The sequence below is a fragment of the Populus euphratica genome, unplaced genomic scaffold, assembly GCF_000495115.2.
Source record: "Populus euphratica unplaced genomic scaffold, PopEup_1.0 scaffold1.1, whole genome shotgun sequence".
NCBI lineage: Eukaryota > Viridiplantae > Streptophyta > Magnoliopsida > Malpighiales > Salicaceae > Populus > Populus euphratica.
Window position 1 is genome coordinate 1,760,971 of NW_011499845.1, and position 18,477 is coordinate 1,779,447.

Here is an 18,477-nt window from a genome sequence, read left to right on the forward strand (position 1 = left end):
ATATAATAATATTAAAGTATATTATTTTACTGAATCTTTTTAAACGATGCTTTGGCGTCAAAATTCTACATTTATTATGCTAATTATGTAATTTATCCCAATGAATTAATGTTGTTTTCCGGTTACAATCCAATTTATAAAACAGATGCTGAATAAAAATACAGCTTCAGCACCGCATATTTTCAGCCACTGCTGAAACATCTAAAATCTAAATCCTCAGGGAGCCATATTGTCAACCAATGCTAAAACATCTAAAATCAAAGTAAATAAACACCAATGTATGAGTATGAGGACTGAGGAGAGAGTTGTTCACCGACCACCACCGATAAGAACCCCCATCTGCCCCCGCAACATTTAATCTCACTTACTGCATAATTAATTAGGGTATTAACCGCAGCGTTCACATTAATGTGTACAAGCCTTCACATTGATGTTTACATTTGGATACCAATAAGAGCAGTAAATACAACCCATTTGGGCATTAAATTCGCGAGGCACCGCATCATAATTCGTCGGCATATCTTCTTTTTTATTCATCAAACGTGTATCCCTTACACACGATCTTCCATGGACGTCGTCTCTCTTTCGGGACTCAATCTCTTACAATTCATTTGAGCCTTCATGCAACGATGTGTGTCTCGTACTAGTTTGTTCCGACTGTGAATTTCTGTCTAACCCTGCTTTAAATCAGTATTTTACATCCAAACCATGCATTTATAAAGATCTCATTCAGCAATCTTTATTCAAATTACTAAATAACACTTATCAATGTATACTTATACTATACACGTAAGGTCGGTAGATGTCGATCGTATGGATTTTGTTTTTGTAAAGTACAGTGCATGTTTGGTCCAAACACGTGCCAGGGAAATAATGATTCATCACTACCAGAACAAAGGATAAATTAGGCCATTAGTATACAAAATAAAAAGAAATTGCGAGTCATCATTTTGAGCCGTGATATTTCATTTGCGATAACAAACAAAATTTTAATTGATTTTAGAAAATTTGCTTGGTGGAGTATGTTCATATTTTTCCTGTGGAATTTTGAGCCTTCTTGCATCAATGTGTGTTTCGTACTAGTTTGCTCCGACTGTGAATTTCTGTCTAACCCTGCTATTAGGGTTTCTAACCAGAGCGTGCAAAGCATAAATCTGACACATGATCTTTTTTTAATGGTTCCATTTATTTAATTTCTCTGTATTGTTAGGTTGACAAGTCTTTGCAAAGTATGGAAGAAGAAGCTGGGCGTATTTACAAGGATGAGCATGGAATGCTTCTGTGAAACGGCATCGACTAGAGATGCAATGTGAGAACTCGGTCTTCGCTTTCCTTTAGCATTCTCATAGTTTGCCTTTTGTAGGCCCGATCTACCCTTCATATTCTGACATTCTCACCTGCTTCAAAGTTTAATCCCCCTCTTTTCTCCATTCCATCACTGTCTTCTAACACCTCCTCCTCACCAACACTAGAATAGTACCCATCGCCATCGTCATCGGTGTCATTGATGTGATAATCATTGTCGTCCAAAAAAGAGACCCGGAATTATAATAACAAGGGATGGGTCGGAGGTGAGAGAGACGGCAAAGATAAATTAAGTTGAGGATTTGTACAGGAAACGAAACAGAAAGAGACGGTGCAAGGGACAAAGATAAAGCCGGGGATTCGTAGAAGAAAGCAAAGATACTGCATTAAAGAAAATGAAAGAAAAAATATAATTGGTGTCGCTGATTTTATTGTACTTCTTAATTGTAATATCAATTTAAATATCATGTTTCTCAGTAACAATATATAAAAAAGAAACTATTTCATCAAAAAAAATATTCAAAATATATTATTCTTTAAAAAAAATTAAAATTACTATGATAATTTTACAAAGAGTCGCAGAACAAATCCCTCTCCTATTGACTCCTTTCGTTAATTGAATTTTCAAAGTCAAATTCAAGGAATACCAAACGATAACTCGAAGCAATGTGCCAAGGTCCAGAAAAAGGACTACATTTTGCTTCTGCTTCTTGCCCTTTTCAGGGTTGGACCCATACCAGAAAGTCTGCTTCGAAAAGAGTTCTGATAGCGGTGGTCGGTGTAGGGAAGTACACAGTGAAAAGCATCGTCGTCGACTTTGGTGCCACATGTACAACCCCGTATGCCTAATTTTGTCAACTTTATGTCCTTTCCTAACATCACATCGCAAATGGACAAATCGTCTTCTGCAACCTTTTTTAAGAGAAAGGATGATCAGTCCAATTTGTCAACGAGAAAACTGGGTGAACTCTTCCGACGACACCGTGTTTGTTAGTGTTTAAAATACTGTTTCTTAAAATTTTAATTTTTTTATTTAAAATTATTTTTTTATTTTTTTAAAATTATTTTGAGGTATTAATATTAAAAATATAATTTTAAAAAATATTATATTAATTTATTTTAAATTAGAAAAAACATTTTAAACAAACTGTTGCTGTAATGCCAGACATACATGCATCCTACTTCGAGAAGAGGAACAATGAGCAAAGGGGCTTTTGTTTAACAATCTTAAACTATTAAGAAGAAAAGGAATATTCTCCATAAAAATAAATCATGTAATCATTCTCCTTGCGGTCAGTGTTAACAAAACCCTACATTACAGCTCGATGTTAGATAAATGCTCCTAATTCCTCTACAATTGAAAAGGGAAAAAAAAAAAAGGAAAGGAAAAATCCTAATTCTTTACAGGAGCCCAAATGTATAGCCAATTAAATTATCCAAAAAAATATTTGTTCTTCTGGGTTTGAAAATTGAAATTTCAATCTGCAACAATTGATACTCTACCACTAGAGATGCTGCCATGGCTACTACCATCACAGAGGGACAAGGCTCGCTCCAAATTAGCAACAATGTCTGTCATAGTTGGCCTATCTTTCCCTTCCAAATTCACACAATGCATTGCAGTGTATCCAACCAGCTCCACTGCTTCTGCTTCATTAAGCTCCGGCGGTCCAACCCTGGGATCCAAAATCTTACCCAATTCATTAACCATAATTTTAGGCACCGCAAAATCCACTATACTTGTTGGTGTGCCTCCATTATCATCACCCTTGAAAATGGCTCTTTTTCCAGTCAGGAGTTCTAATAATACCACACCAAGGCCATAGACATCACTCTTTGCAGTTAATACATTTAGGCCATAGTACTCAGGATCAATGTACCCAACTGTTCCTGCTGCCTTTGTTGGTCTGTAATTGTAATCCTGTTCTGATTCAGGACCCATCAACGACAATCCAAAATCAGAAACTCTTGCTGTCCAATTCGCATCGAGTAATATATTTGATGACTTGATGTCTCTGTGAATTATCGGTGGGACTGCATAGTTGTGAAGATATTCAATTCCTCTAGCAGCATCAAGTGCAATCTTGATCCTCATTTTCCATGAATTTATCACACTGCTACTCTTTTCAATGTTGTTCTTGTCATGTAAATGGTCATAAAGAGCTCCATTCTTCATGTAATCATAAACTAGAAGCCTCTCATCTCCATCTTCACAATACCCAACAAGCCTTACCAGATGTTTGTGGTGAAGCCTTGACAAGAACGCCAATTCTGATTCAAAAGCACTCTCTTTCTCTTGAAACTTCTTCATCTTCTGGCCTGTTTCCCCTCTCTTAATCGCCACTTCGCGGCCATCTTTCAATTTCCCTCCATAAACAACACCAAAGCTCCCTGCACCAATCTTGTTCTCTACTGAAAAATTGTTGGTAGCAGCAGCAAGTTCAGCAAGACTAAACTCCTCAGCTCTATCCCCATGCTTTGATGACGTTCCACTCCTCTGACGCCTCATCACCCTCGAGCTCTGGCGCCTAATAGTTGATGATCTCGAATTTAAACCACTATTATTTGATGTCACGCCACCAATGGAAACAGCACTAGTAATTGTAGGCTGAACTGAATTATGCACTTTCTTCTTACCAAAACAAACTCCAGTCCACAAGCAATAAATAATCGTGCAAATTCCGGCAAACCCTCCTACTGATCCAACAATAGCAAATGCCAATAACCCCGTTGTCAATTTATTGGACGGAGATGACTTGGGCGCTATCGACGGGGGTGGTGCTGATGGCAACGACGTCGGAGCCAACGGTGTTAATATCGAAGCATTGGGACCACAAGGCTTGCAAATGTTCCCTGAACCAGAACACAACTTCTCAGATCGCGGATACAAACCGCATTCACTACAAGAATAGTGCACACATGGCCCTGGTAAAACCTCGCCCAACGGAAGCCGGGTCCCTGAAGCATTAGGCCACCCTGGTCCCCAACACATAATCGAAAAATCACGCGAAACCAATCCACAGCTAAAATTAGAACCTGAAACAATAGACTCAAAGAAAACACCCTGAATCTCAGTCACATTATATTCACCACCACCTCCCCAACAAACAACAGATCCATTATTCCTTCGAATCGCACAGCTATGAGTAGCCCCAAGAGCCAGCTGTGAATATTCCAATACATTATTTGAAGGGACATTCAACTGACCAAAACTATTATCCCCTTTGCACACCAAAACGCCACTAGAATTGACACCACAAGCATGTAAACCACCCACTTCAAGATTCAAAATTATCATATCGGCAAAACCACGTTCAATCTCTCTTGCAATTGCATTGTTACCCCAACACTTAATTCTGTAATTTTCTATTAAAATCCCGCATGAGAAGCCAGACCCACTTGAAATTGACTTAAATTTATCGCCTTCGCTTGGTGATTGTCTACTTGCATTACCATCTCCCCTCCAACACATAACGGTCCCAGTTTTGTTGACACTCGATGTGTCATTAACAATAGCACACACTTGATTATCGCCAACAGAGAGGTTTTGTAGAAGGGCGGTGTTGTTAACATAGACTCTTCGAGTTTCAAAAAAGAAATTCGATGTGTCCCAGCATAAGAAAGCATAGCCCCCAGAACGAAGACCGCAGAAGAAGGTGGAACCGCCGGAGATGGCGGAGAAGGAGACGTTAGGGTGGACGGTGATGATTTCGGCGATGGGGGTTCGTCTATAGCAGGTGATACTTTGGGATGGTTGGGAGGCGGCGACTCCACAGACGGTGGAGGTGGCGGAGATGACCGCGAGGGTGGAGCCGGAGCCCAAGGCATGGGTTAGAAATGGAGATGATAAGATGAAGGAGAGAAGTGAGAGGGTGGTGACGGAGAGGACAGTGGCGGAGAGGTGTGGTTTCGTCATGTATAGAAGTGGAGATTTCCGGTGGTGGTAGAGGAGGTGGGTGACGGGTGACGGGTAGGCTTCATTGGTAGAGAGAGAGAGCGGAGATTTTAAGGTACTGAATGTCTATCAGTTTTTATTGCGTTTGAAATTAATAAGAGAATGAAGAGCTCATAGAGAGGGGGAGGAGAGACCGGGGGGGTTTTAAGTTCTCATAACAAGTCTTGTGTGCAGGTTACATGGCTTTTTCAGCTCGTTTGAGTTTTTTATTTTCTTGACTGTTAAGAGTTTTTGTTTCTAAGGATGTGTTTGGAAAGTTTTCTTTAAAAAAGGTAAATGATAATTTTTTTATAGAGTGGACAGTTTGATTTGGAGGTGCGACCAACCTCATATGTGTTTCTCATGGTTCGCTGTTTCTGAAAAATTTGGAAAGAAATCGTAGTTGAGCCTTAATTGGGAATATATATAGGGTGTTCGTTAGGGAAAATTATAAATTATGATATAAGAAAATTTATTTTAAAAAAAAAAAAAAACTTGATGGTATTGGACTTAAAACGTGTTCCGATTTCTTGATTCCTGTTCTCATTCCTCCATTAATTGTCATCCTAGACATTTTATTCTTATAACCAAACGACACCTAAGTACTAGCATCTTGAAAGAATTATTAATTTTTCATTAAAATCACTTTGAAAAGAAATATAGTTTTAATTAATGTGCAAGTTAATAAAAAAAATACCCCTTATCGTTGAGTTAATAAAAAAATCATATAATTTTGATGAGAAGTGTCCTCCATCTACACAATTGAAACGAAAATCAAAATGATAAGTGTCCTCAATCTACACAATTGAAACGAAAATCAAAATGGTAATTTCTTCTTTGAATGCACATTGGCTATCAATGTCGTTGAGTTAATAAAAAAATCATATCATTTCTTCTCATGCTCGATTGAAAATTAAAAAAAAAAAAAGAGGAAATAAATAAAGAAAGAAACACGTAAGCAATGCAAAGGCAAATTGTTTTACGAAACATGCAGATGGCAATTCTTGACCACGAAGGCTGCAAATCAAATATGGAAGCTATTCAAAAAGCAGACGTATCATTTCGAGTTTTATTTTACATGGAAATTATTATTATTTAAGAGGTTAATTGTCACTGATTAGAAGGAATAATCCGTAAATCTTATATTCAAGATTTGATGTAATCTAACTGGGTCATATAGCATGAGTTTCACGACTGGCTTGCTTGATTTAAGAGAGAGAGAGAAGGGAAGAAAATGAAAGCAAAGAGTGAAACATGGATGGGTTTCTTGTTCTTCGGTGAATTTGTTAACTTGCCTCTCTAGGTTTCTTTTTTACCTTTTTATTGGAGATCCAAACACGTCTGACAGAGACTCATGGGAATTAAGAGTTGCACAGTTCTTACGAAATTCTTCATTTTTAAATGCTGTCTACAAAATACAACATCTCCGAGCAAATTCTTGACATCGTCATCTCAGTCGGCGGATTAGCCCGCCGAAAACAACTTCAATCTGACATGCTTGACTGTTCTCTTAAAAAGGTGATGTCTGTTTCGTATAAACAGATAAAATATTGATGCAATTTAAGAACAAGATTCAAGCGATGAACCAGGCAAATTTGAACGAGGGAGTATTACTCAACGTTTTCAATCTGTTCATGCTAATTGCTATGAGCAAAGCTCTAATATATTTTTAATTTGGGGTTGGTGGTCTTTGAAAACGTAACACCTTGATAAATAATATTCCCGAATCCCTACTTTCCAGAACTTGTATTGATTTCACACTCTAATCATTACAACTTTGCAACAAATTTAAGGTTCGAGACTTGACCGATTTAGGTTAAATTAGGTAGGTCAACTTATTCCAAGGGGGGCAGATTCTGTCTTGTTTTTGTGATGAATGCTGTGTTTTGACCACAGACAAAAGCCCAGCATGAGTAAAAAGTAAAAACACAAAAGTTCAATGTAGTCATTCTTTTTTCTACTGTTAAAACTTTTCAGGTGACAGTAGTTAATTTGTGTGTATTTTATATTTGTTGTTTTTTTTAAAGTGTATTTTATTTAAAAATTTATTAAAATAATATTATTTTTATTTTTTAATTAAAATTTGATATCAATACATAAACAAAATACAAAAACATTAAAAATTTTGATTTGATGTAAAATAATAAAATAAAAAATTTAATTTTTTTAAAAATATAAAAATAAGTTCTTGTGAAGATATTTTGTTTTGTTTTCTAAAAAGAAAAAAGGAAGTTGCCTCGTGGGGCAGTTGAAACATTAAAATACATTCCGTGTTCAGACAACCAATTGAATTTGTTTGTATGTATAATTTGAATGTAAAATTATCATAATTAAATAAACATGAAATAATCATTTATCATCCCTCTCTAATTAGTAATGTTTTCTCACTGAGAAACTCTCCACTTAGCAATACTGTTCTCTCGTGATGTTCTGCTGGTATAAAATAGAAAAGCTTTCGCTCACATAATTACGTTTCCATGTAAGCCTTTGACCGAGCATTATTGTCCATGATGTTACGGTCTGCCCTCCCCAATCTCATAATATCAACAAGGATTTGATTCAGAAATGCTTGATACTTTCCTTTTCTTGGAAAGTTAAACCATGATTCCAATACATAATAACCTCCACCTCTAAATAAAATCCAAGTCAAAACGCAAAATCTCTCCCCCGTATATGATGCATGGAGGATTCAATTTGTACCAGGAAAATCTGGAGAATAGCGCTGTAATCATTTCATAGATTCTGGGATCAAATCCAATTAAATGAGCAAAAGGCACCAGTTAACCTGGCTTGTGATCCTTGCTTCCATTTTATAATGCGTTAGTGGCTCCTGCTAAGGGAATCTGAAGAACAGCTCGTATTGATAAACACATGTCAGCAACTCCGAGTGACAAATAAATTAGGTGAAGGCACATAGTCAAACCAGGGTGTTGTGCATGTAAAGAAAGCCATGATTGAAGAATATTTTTTTAGGTAAAGTAAACGCTTGAAGCATCCTTTACAATAAAAGCTTGATTGTTATTGCGTATAATAATTTGCAGGAAAACAATTCTTTAGGGAAAGTAAACGCTTGAAGCATCCTTAATTTACAATCAAGAGCTTAATTGTTATTGCGTATAATAATTTACAGGCTGTGATAATTGGTTTTTACAATTCTGTAGTTCTGTCTTTCTTGCAATTAACACCATTTATCAAGTTTTCCTTGTGTAGTGGATGGCATTCACATGCAAGATACTCTGGCACATCATCACTACTGCTCAAGAATGACTTGTTTTCTTGTTTCTTTTTTCTTCATTATTCTTGAACTGACAGTTAATTGGCTTCCTTCTTTTATATCGATTTCTACCTTCTAGGCCCGGGCATTCTGTGTTTTCGTATTTTTGTCAACCTGATATAATTGAAGGATTGTTTTTGCTTCCTTTGCTTTTAGGTTAATTTGTCTCCGGGCTCTTCCTCCCCGCACTTAATTTCCTTGTGATTGTTAGAAGCAAAGCACCCATGTTTGATAATTAAGTCTTTCTTTTTAGAATGATTGCCAGGTATACTGACTGGAACTGGACTGAACATAACATTTTAAGGATGACTCAACATTATGCACCTTCCAATTTATATAGCGGCAAAGCTAGCGAAAGTTGTCCTGTTTTCATCACAAGGTGGCAAAAATAAACCGAGAAGAGTCGTAAAGTGATGAATCCCCTTTTAACTAGCTTATTTGAATGATTAGTTTGATCCTGAAATATGACGGAATCAAGCACGTCACTGCTGAAGTTAGCATTGCTGCCTAAACTCCAAGTCGTCAAAATTCTTGTACTTGTGCAATTATTTAAAATATCAATCAGTATAAAATATCCAACACATTATCTGTTGTTACTCGTCTTTTTAAAAAAAAAATATTTTTAATTAAGATTAGTTTGATATTTATATATATTTGGTTAAAATTATGATTGAATTTAAAGTTAAATAAAAAATAATTTAATATATTTGGTTAAGAATATTTTTTAAATTGATATTATAAATTAACTAAAAAAGATATATATTAATATTAATAGTTTTTAATTTAAATATTATAGATTTAACTATTGTTATTATATTATAAAATAAATAATACTTTATATAAAATATTTTTTATTATTTCATTAAATTATTTATAATTTCATCACGTACGAAATTCATCCGACAAGAATTAAAGTTTTCATGACTTTTTAAGCGTACAATAAAATCAAGTAAAATATCATTGAGAATAAAATTGAAATTACAATCAAATTCTGCAAATATTATACCATTATATGATCTCCTTTTAATTTATATAGTATATCATTGAATAATATTAACTACTAATTTTTCAAATAAAATATAATTAAAAATTAAAATATTTTACTGTTCACGTAAACAATACAAAATAAAAATTCACTCGGTATTATTCACTTTTATGTGCAAAATAAATTATAATTTACTCGGAACTGTTCATTTCCTGGAGCTGCTTTCAATTATCTTATGTTTTAAACACAAAAAATACTAAGTCCCATAAACAATAAATCACGTGTTATACTTTATCAAACACCAACTTTTCCTTCAGACATAGAAACAACCATATAAACAATCACAAATTCTAGGATGGTTTTGCTAATCCATATATAAACTTTAGGAACATGCAAACCTGTGAACGCGGTCAAGTTCCTAACATCATGTCGGAGTGCTACTTGGTCCATAATTATTATATCAAAGCTAGATCATCGACCAGGCAAAGTCGCTGCCGCCCATGTGCCAATGCAGTGTCTTCCTTCTATGCTGCGTTGCTGCACAGCCAGACAATTTCTAGTGGTACACAACATCACTCTATCAAACCTGGCAAAGGGAATTTGGCACAAGTTCATCTTGAAAGCCCATTAAAGAATTGTAGGTAAATTTACTTTCCTTCTTAGAACAGCTGGAGAGTTCAAGGCAAATGTTAGGCAAACCAGGTCAACAAGATCCAAAACAAATGAGCAGCAGCCTGCCAGCAGGGGATAGCCATGCTTCTTGACGGCCTGAAAGGGTGGATCCACGGCCAGTAGGGTAGAAAAATGGAAGCATCTCGGCGCAAAAAAAAAAAGACCAGTACAACAAAGCTTATCTGCTTAATTAGCTTGGTCAGTGCAGTTGATGTGCAGACATCAAACAAGACCGGTCTTTCTTCTCTTCTGATATTTTTCATTCCAGGAAAATGTCCAGCAATTTAATTTCTCCGAAGCTCATCATAACTATCCACGTGACATGGAACATGGAACATTCAAGCAATAAACACTCCTTATAAACCAGCTGCACTGCTACTGAGACTAACGAGTAAACTACCAACCTTTGTTAACGAGGTGCAGATATACAGAAGTCTAAAAGATACATATACAATCAAGCAGACTGCAAGGTGCGAACATATAAACACAGTTACAACAAGAATCGGAGTATTAACAAATCTACAGACATAAATGCTGTACCTATTTGACCAATAAAAGCAGCAGATAAATCCTTTTTCTGAAGCTGTGTTACTTCAGCTTTCATCAATGCCTCTGCAAGAGAAATTAATGCTATACAAAATCCATCGCTCCTACAATAAGTTGCTGGCTTCGAATGAAGTAACTGTGGATGGTACAAAGGAGGGCTGCTTTCAGTTGCAGATGATCTTTTCTCCTGCTACGTCCAACCAGAAGCAGGGATTCCTTGCTTCTGAAACCATTCAAGCATGTGGAATCTTTCAGAGAGTACAGGTCTCACATCGTTCTGCTGAGAGAGGTGCTTGAGGAGTGGAAGAAGCACATCCAGAAGCTGAACAGCCCATAAAAATGGATAGAGAGGTGGTTTGAGTAAATGAACAAACAAGATTAGGAAATAATTATGAATTTAAGTAATTTAGATATTCCTACCTGTGTATCATGTGGTTGTCCTGCAGAAAATGGAACGCATGGAATTCCATTTAGTGGTTGCAACAAGAAACTGAATGGATTGTTGTCAACAATAACAATCCGGCATGGATCATTTGATATGCATGAGAGATCTTTCACATGCTCCTGATACTCCCTGTTCAGTGTTCACATACAGCATGAAAGGTTTTCAAAACTAAAAAATGAATCTTGAGCGTAAGTATACAAGAAAAGTTAATTCCTTCATTTAGAAATAAATCAACTATACAAAGTATGTGCATTTGCTTAACTTAATCACAGAATCATACTGTGTCATTATCAGCATAGTTTTGAAACCTGGCCTGGCCCGGGACCCGGTCAACCCGGGCCTGGAGCCAGGCTGGGTCTAAGTAAAAAACAGCCAGGGATTTGACCTGGAAAAACCCGGTCTACTCTATGGATCGACCCGAGTTAAAAGGCCTCACACACACACACACACACACACGTGAAATAACATCGTTTTGGCCTTTTACGGCCAAAACATGAAGAATTGAAGACAGAACGAGCAAAACACCTAATTAAAGAAATCTCGAAAGCTCTTTCAAGGTACACTGTAATGAAAGCTCTTTCAAGGTACACTGAAATGGTCGATGATATTATCAGGACACAAGCCGAAAAATTGCAACAAGGGAGTAAGCTAACTCAAGTGAAGCTCAAAGAAATGGACCTGCCAGATTCAATTCTTTCTTTGGAAGAACTCTACACTTCCAACAGATCTTAAAGAAGATGTGGAAGCAGTGCAGATTAGTGGGGGGCCAGCTGGCCTTGAAGCTGAGTTCCAGCAACTTATGGATTTGAGGAGGGTAAACCAAGAATTGCTGGTTCAGACCGAGGAACTTTTGCAAAAGGAAGCAACGAAAGATGCCCAATTTAGAAGTCAATTTGGGACACGGTGGACTAGGCCCCCATCCAGCACTTTGACAAAGAACTTGCAGGATAGATTAAATAGGCTTGCAGCCAACTTAAAGCAAGCTGCAGAGAGCGATGCCAGAATTGAGCGCTCAGTGAGGGATCATTCTGCACTCATGTCAACTCTTGATCGCCAACCAGTATGTCTTTTGAACTGCATCTGTTATTTGTCTGTGTAACATAATTTTTTTTAACATGTACCAGTTTTACTCTTGCTATGGGTTTATTGGGTATCAATAATGCTCCCATTGTTATTTATGCAAATGGTTGCATTCATGTACTTAATGTGGTGGGAAATCAATCATTTGAATAACAGAGCCATCTGCATCAACAGCATTTATTGCTTGTTACCATTTCTTGATTTTTCTTGTGCTGAAAAACTTGGTCATGATGTTTGAAGAATAGAGATGCTCTATTCTGTGGACGAATCTTATTTCTGTTTTGCTCTTATCAGATAGAATCTGCACTTCCAACTTTAGCTAGGCCGATAATGTCTTTGGATGCTAATGAAGATGCTATAGTGGGGGTCTTGAAGCAGAGCTTGGTATGTATTTTTTTTTCTAAACTTTTTGTTTTTCAAAATAATTTGGTGTTGCATTGTTGAGTTGACGTTTCCTTTTCCCTTATGAACTCAGCCTTGCCTCTCTAACAATGAAAATAAGTAGAAAAATGAACTGAATGCTTTTCAGTTGCTGCATCTTCTTTCTCTAGCTGTTTTCCTTTTTTACTCCTCATCCATAGCTTATGTTATGGTTGGTTTCCCCTGAGTCAACTCATCGAACCTGTAACCTGATCATTAGACTGGGTCAACTACCGAGTCGGGTTTAAAAACTATAATTATCAGAAATTAACATCTTTATCATCAAAATTTCACATCCACTCAAAACTACAAAATGAGTTGGAAGAACTAAAAGTGAGTGGCATAAGGCACTCATGAAGAATTGGAACACATTATTGAAACCAAGCAAATCCATTGCGGTTAATAAATAAATACAATCATCATGATGGGGGTGTGTTTCTGATCAGAGTCTCCTTCTCTCCTTCTTTGCCCCTCCTTCACTACCACCACCTGATCAGCCTCCCCCACACCCCCACCCTTCCCTCACCAATCAGCCTCCCCAACCCACATCTAATGCCACTCTGCTTCATCGCTCCAGCCAACACATTGTCCCACCAGCCAAGCTTCACGATTACTTCTGCTCCAATATTTACTCCCACCAATTGGCCTCCTTACTATTAAGTCCGACTAAAGGTACACGTTATCCACTAACTAATTTTGTTTCTTATCACCTCTATACCTCTACAAATCAATCTTTTATTGCTCAACTCCATACTGTCACAAAACCCAGATCCTATTCCGAAGTTGTTGCTCACCCTGCATGGCAAGAAGCTATGCATACTGCATTGTAGGCTCTTCAGTATAATGGTACTTGGTCCCTCACACCACTCCCGGTGGAAAGACACTAATTGGTTGAGATGGATGTATAAAATTAAACACCGTTCCAATGGTTCTATTGAGCGCTAAAAAGAAAGTCTGGTCGCTAAGGGGTTCACACAACTAGAAGGTGTGGACTTTCACGATATCTTCTCTCTCACAGCTAAAACCATCCCTGTCCGCTGCTTACTTGCCTTGGCTGCATCTTGTGGTTGGTCTCTCCACCAACTGGACATCCACAATGCTTTCCTCCACAGTGACTTAGCTGAAGAAATATACATGTCACCACCAGCAGGGCTTCGGCAACAGGGAGAGAACCATCTCGTTTGTCGCCTTCATAAGTAATTATACGGGTTGAAATAGGCATCTCACCAATGGTTTGCAAAGTATTCAAAAGCAATTTGCTCTGCTAGCTATATACAATCTCATGCTGATTATTCCTTGTTCACCAGCAAACAAGGTGAGTCCTTTACTGCTCTTTTGATATATGCTGATGATATTCTAATTACTGGGAATGATCCGGTTAAAATTGCTGCAACTAAATAGTTTCTGCATAACCATTTTCATCTCAAAGACTTTGGCATTTTGAAATATTTTCTTAGAATTGAGGTTTCGGCTTCCGAGAAAGGGATTTTTATTTCCCAGCATAAGTATGCATTAGAAATCATTGCGGATACAAGCTTGCTGGGTGCTGCCCCAACTAATACTCCTATAAAACGAGGGTTGAAATTATCAGACAAAGGCACCTTACTCAAAGAACCAAACCGGTACAGAAAACTGATTGGCAAATTAATTTACTTAACTATTTCAAGGCTAGACATAACTTATGCAGCACATGTCCTGAGTAGATTTATGCAACAACCCCAGAAACTTCATATGCAGGCAACTTTTCGGGTTGTTTGTTATCTAAAAAAGACACCCAACCAAGGATTATTCTTCTTTTCAAATAGTGACTTCAGGTTGAGGGCTTATTGTGACTCAAATTGGGATGCCCACTCATTAGAAGATCCACAACGGGTTATTGTGTTTTTCTTGGATCATCATTGATATCTTGGAAATCAAAGAGATAGAAAACTGTCTCTCTCCTCAGCTGAAGCAGAACACCGTGCAATGACAGGAGCTTGTTGTGAATTGACATGGCTGCGCCATCTATTAAGGGATTTGAGAATTTCACACCAAGAATCAGCTTGTTGTGAATTGACATGGATTTTGCACATCAGCTAGCAGACATCTTGACCAAGCCCCTTGGAAAAGAAATCTTTATGCCTGTATGGTTTGCAAGTTGGGAGTGCAGGATATTCACTCTCCAACTTAAGGGGGAGTGTTGAGAGATCAGAAATCAAAGTCTCCTACTTAGAATAGGAGATCTGCAGAGTTTTTCTTTCTTATTGTAAAGCAATCGCCTTGTATAAGTATGTGATACAGTATCAATAATAGATCGCTGCATAGAATTCGATCTCTTCTTTATTTATTTACAGGGTGGGGGTGGGGGTGGGGGGTGGGTTAAATATGAAATCATTAGCACCATTACACAGGCAATTATCGGGAGAATAAAAAATCTAGTTTCAGTAATAAGAAAAACAAACTAAACTCAAAATTCAACATAGTGATAGCCCCAGTCTAATCAAGATTGTCTAGAATGTGTCTTCTGAAGTGAGCATGAACTTAATTTCTATAGAATATGTAAAACCTTGTTTTGAGCATTGAGAAAAATTCCAGCATTAAATATGTAACTACTTTAGCTTGCGTGAGGTAAATGATATTTAATCTTGTAAGAAATTTTCAAGAATTAGCTTTACCATGTATAACTCTTATTCACAGACAGATACATCAAATGATTGCATAGAATTTACTTAACATGAAATCATATAGTAACTTAAGTCGACCTGCTAAATGTAAAATCTGCACGATCATACCTAATTCATTTCATAATATCAGTTTTTTCTGTAAAGTATAGAGACCATTCACACCACATATTGTTCATCTAGCATAATAAGCATCCAGATAAAAACATTTAGAGAAACTCTAATATCCAAGACTGTCAGAAAAAAAGATTTCTTCCAAAATATTATAAGAATTTTAACTGTTTCCAATAAAATCACTTAAGCAATGTGATGGTCATAACTTATGTCTAATTCAAAATAGGTGTGCATACTTCATGGTAGAATATTGTTAACTGGTGTATGCTTGTGTATTTGGCAAACTAAAAGTACAAGAGCACAAGTTCCACTTGTCCTTTTGAGAAGCCTTTTTATCTAGAGAAGTAAATATCCTGAATTTCAAATAACTAGTGTGCTATCAGCAGTTACAAACTCAAGAAAGGAAATAGATTATGTAAGAAAGACCAGAAAAATATGAAAACAACAACTCGAGCTTACGTGCTAGTTGTTGAAGGCCGATAAAGACGTAGACTAAATCGATTTTCTGCATCTATTTTGTCAACAAGTGGTCTGGCATAACCTGCAAATATTCAAAAGAGTCTATTTGGGAGAGTGGTTGCGGTTGCTTTTCAAAGTATTTTTCATGCCAAAATGCATCAAAATGATGTTGTTTCATTTTAAAAAAATTATTTTTAATATCAGAGCATAAAAATTATCTAAAACACACAAAAAAATAATTTTTAACAAAAAAAAATTGAATTTTTAGATAACGCCGTTTGCACCGCGTTCCCAAATGGTGCCAAAGGTAGTCTTTCGAACTCACTAAGAAAATAATAATAAAGGCAGAAGAGCTAACAGCCGATACAGTGAGCATAGCAGCCAGATGCATGGTGAAGTAAATATCAGACCTTCAAGGCCAGCTGTAAATAGCACAAGCTCTGCAAATTCACTGAGTTGTTTTAGGAATTCATCCAACCCTGGACGCTCAAATACCGTAACATAATTGATCTTAAGTTTCCCTTCGCATTCCTTCAAATCCCAACATACTCAAGTCAAAATAGTCTAACTTCAATAATTTTACTTAAAATGACTTGCATATAAGAACCTTGTCTGAAGATACACATTCCAGCTCAAACCACTTCAATCCAGCTTCTATTGCTTGATTGCACAGAAGCGCTGGCAAACTAGATGTCTCATAAGCACATACTAGAGTTTCATCCAAGTCAAGAACCACCTGCAGTACATATTCTGGAGTCAATGTCATGTTGAATTACTGTTTTTAAAGAAGCAGCAAGAGAGAAGATAGAGAAAAACCCTGCTAAACACCTTTCGCACAATGATTTTACAGATTATAAAGTTAAATACCAAAGACCAACAACACATATCAATGCATAACCTCAGAATTTTAAACCCTCTCGGCACATTACCATACAAAAAATCAATAGTGAGATTTCACAGCAGTAATTAACTAACTCACGTTCCGAGTGACAAAATCAAAGCTTGGAACCCAAAAAAGTAATCCTTTTATAACTTCAAATGTTCAAGATTTAATGGAAGATGTAAGAAAACCATAAATAAATATCAGTAACATAACCTACATAAAATATCCAAAATACAAGAAAGCTAAGAGTAGACAATTACGAGCACGAAAACATATCATTTACAATGGGAAAACATAAGACACTAAAACAATCTGAAGCATCTTTAAAGCGCACTTTATCCAGGGGAATTTATTAAATTCCTGATGTATCAGGTTATTGTATTGGGTCCCGAGGAGGGGACTTGGTCTCGGTTAGCATGTAAGCTGACCTGAAGATATCCCTTATCATTGAATAAAAACAAGAATGCACATTTTATCACATAGAATTTTTTTAAAAATATATATATATAGATTTAGCTCGTGAACATGATTTCTCAAATTGTTAAATCCACACCAACGTGCAACACTCCTCTAAATAGTACTAGTAATAGTTCATGAAAGCTAAAACTAGAATTTCCCAATCTATTACTATTGACTGCTAATTCTAGTAACTAACATCTTAATCTTAATTTGGCCTTAATTAAGCTTTAATTAACTCCCCATATCTATCCATGTCATAAAATACATAACCCGGCAAACATAGAAATCACAAACCTCTTGAAAAAATAACTCATCCTTTTATTATTATTATTATTATTATTATTATTATTATTATTATGATAGGCATAAATCAGAACACATACAGAACCTTCTTTGAGAGCAACTATCATAACCAGAGAAAATCGATATCATACGGTGAGTTTCTGGATAGGCTCGTTGGCGGAAATGGCGTCGGTGCCGGCGGGGATCTCGACTGTTGCGAGAGGAGGATCGGTTGTCTCAGGCAACTCGACAAGAGGCAAGGGCTTGAAAGTATGAGAAGGAGAAGAGAGAGATTGAGGTCCAAGGGCTCTAAGGATCTGCAAAAAGATCCGGAAGAAGAAAGCAAGACAGTTCCACAGTGCCCTCCATAATTGAATTGACCGTGGTGAGTAAACCACCTCGGGATGAGTCAGCTCAGCCATGTAGTATGATCAAGAACTGGTTCGATGGTGGCGATGGTTTATAACTTATCAAGAGAGAGAGAACGAGCCAGTCAAATTGTTTCCTTTAAAAAACACTTAATTTGCTGAGTGTTATGTTTGTTTTATTATAAAATTCCGTGCGTGTAGGGCGGGCGATGGTGAAGAGGAGAGATGACGTGGCTGTTGTGGTCATCGAGGTGAGTGTGTGATTATTCTGCGATTTGATCAAAGTATAGAAAGGGGAAGGATGTAAAATCACATCACGACTAAATTGGTGATTTTTCAAACATGCATTTGGTGCCCCCTTTTACTTCCGTGTTGATTTGAAATCGTTGTGAGATTTTGAGCTTTTATTCCTAAAATAGAAAAGTAAATTCGGTGCGTGACATGGACATGACTTTTTTTTGTTTTCCACTATTTAATTTAAAAAAAAGAGAGAGAGAGAAGACTTCCACGTTTAAATCTACGTTCTATTTATTTAATAGAAAATAATTTTTTTAAAATATAATTTTTTTAAAAAAAATTATTTTTTGATAT

The 18,477-nt window shown here is 36.6% G+C and overlaps 2 protein-coding genes and 2 long non-coding RNA genes across 4 annotated transcripts; 2 read left to right on the forward strand and 2 right to left on the reverse strand.

Annotated features, from left to right (window-relative positions):
* Positions 1-2,653: 2,653 nt before the first annotated feature.
* Positions 2,654-5,539, reverse strand: LOC105141117 (putative serine/threonine-protein kinase-like protein CCR3). Its single transcript, XM_011048262.1, has one exon. The coding sequence runs from the start codon at positions 5,219-5,221 to the stop codon at positions 2,783-2,785; it is 2,439 nt and encodes an 812-aa protein (XP_011046564.1). The 5' UTR covers positions 5,222-5,539; the 3' UTR covers positions 2,654-2,782.
* Positions 5,540-9,715: 4,176 nt separating this feature from the next.
* On the forward strand, positions 9,716-10,318 carry LOC105141192 (uncharacterized). Its single transcript, XR_845324.1, has 2 exons — positions 9,716-9,898; positions 9,969-10,318. It is a non-coding gene; the product is annotated as an uncharacterized LOC105141192 (long non-coding RNA).
* A 237-nt stretch (positions 10,319-10,555) lies between these two features.
* LOC105141308 (CTD nuclear envelope phosphatase 1 homolog) lies at positions 10,556-18,260 on the reverse strand. Its single transcript, XM_011048521.1, has 6 exons — positions 17,671-18,260; positions 16,502-16,630; positions 16,305-16,425; positions 15,895-15,976; positions 11,137-11,290; positions 10,556-11,038 (listed from the first exon to the last, which is right to left on the reverse strand). Exons 1-6 carry the CDS (start codon positions 17,938-17,940, stop codon positions 10,907-10,909), a joined length of 888 nt encoding a protein of 295 aa, XP_011046823.1. The 5' UTR covers positions 17,941-18,260; the 3' UTR covers positions 10,556-10,906.
* Positions 11,489-14,970, forward strand: LOC105141249 (uncharacterized). The gene is made up of 2 exons (XR_845332.1): positions 11,489-12,221; positions 12,536-14,970. It is a non-coding gene; the product is annotated as an uncharacterized LOC105141249 (long non-coding RNA).
* Positions 18,261-18,477: the final 217 nt, after the last annotated feature.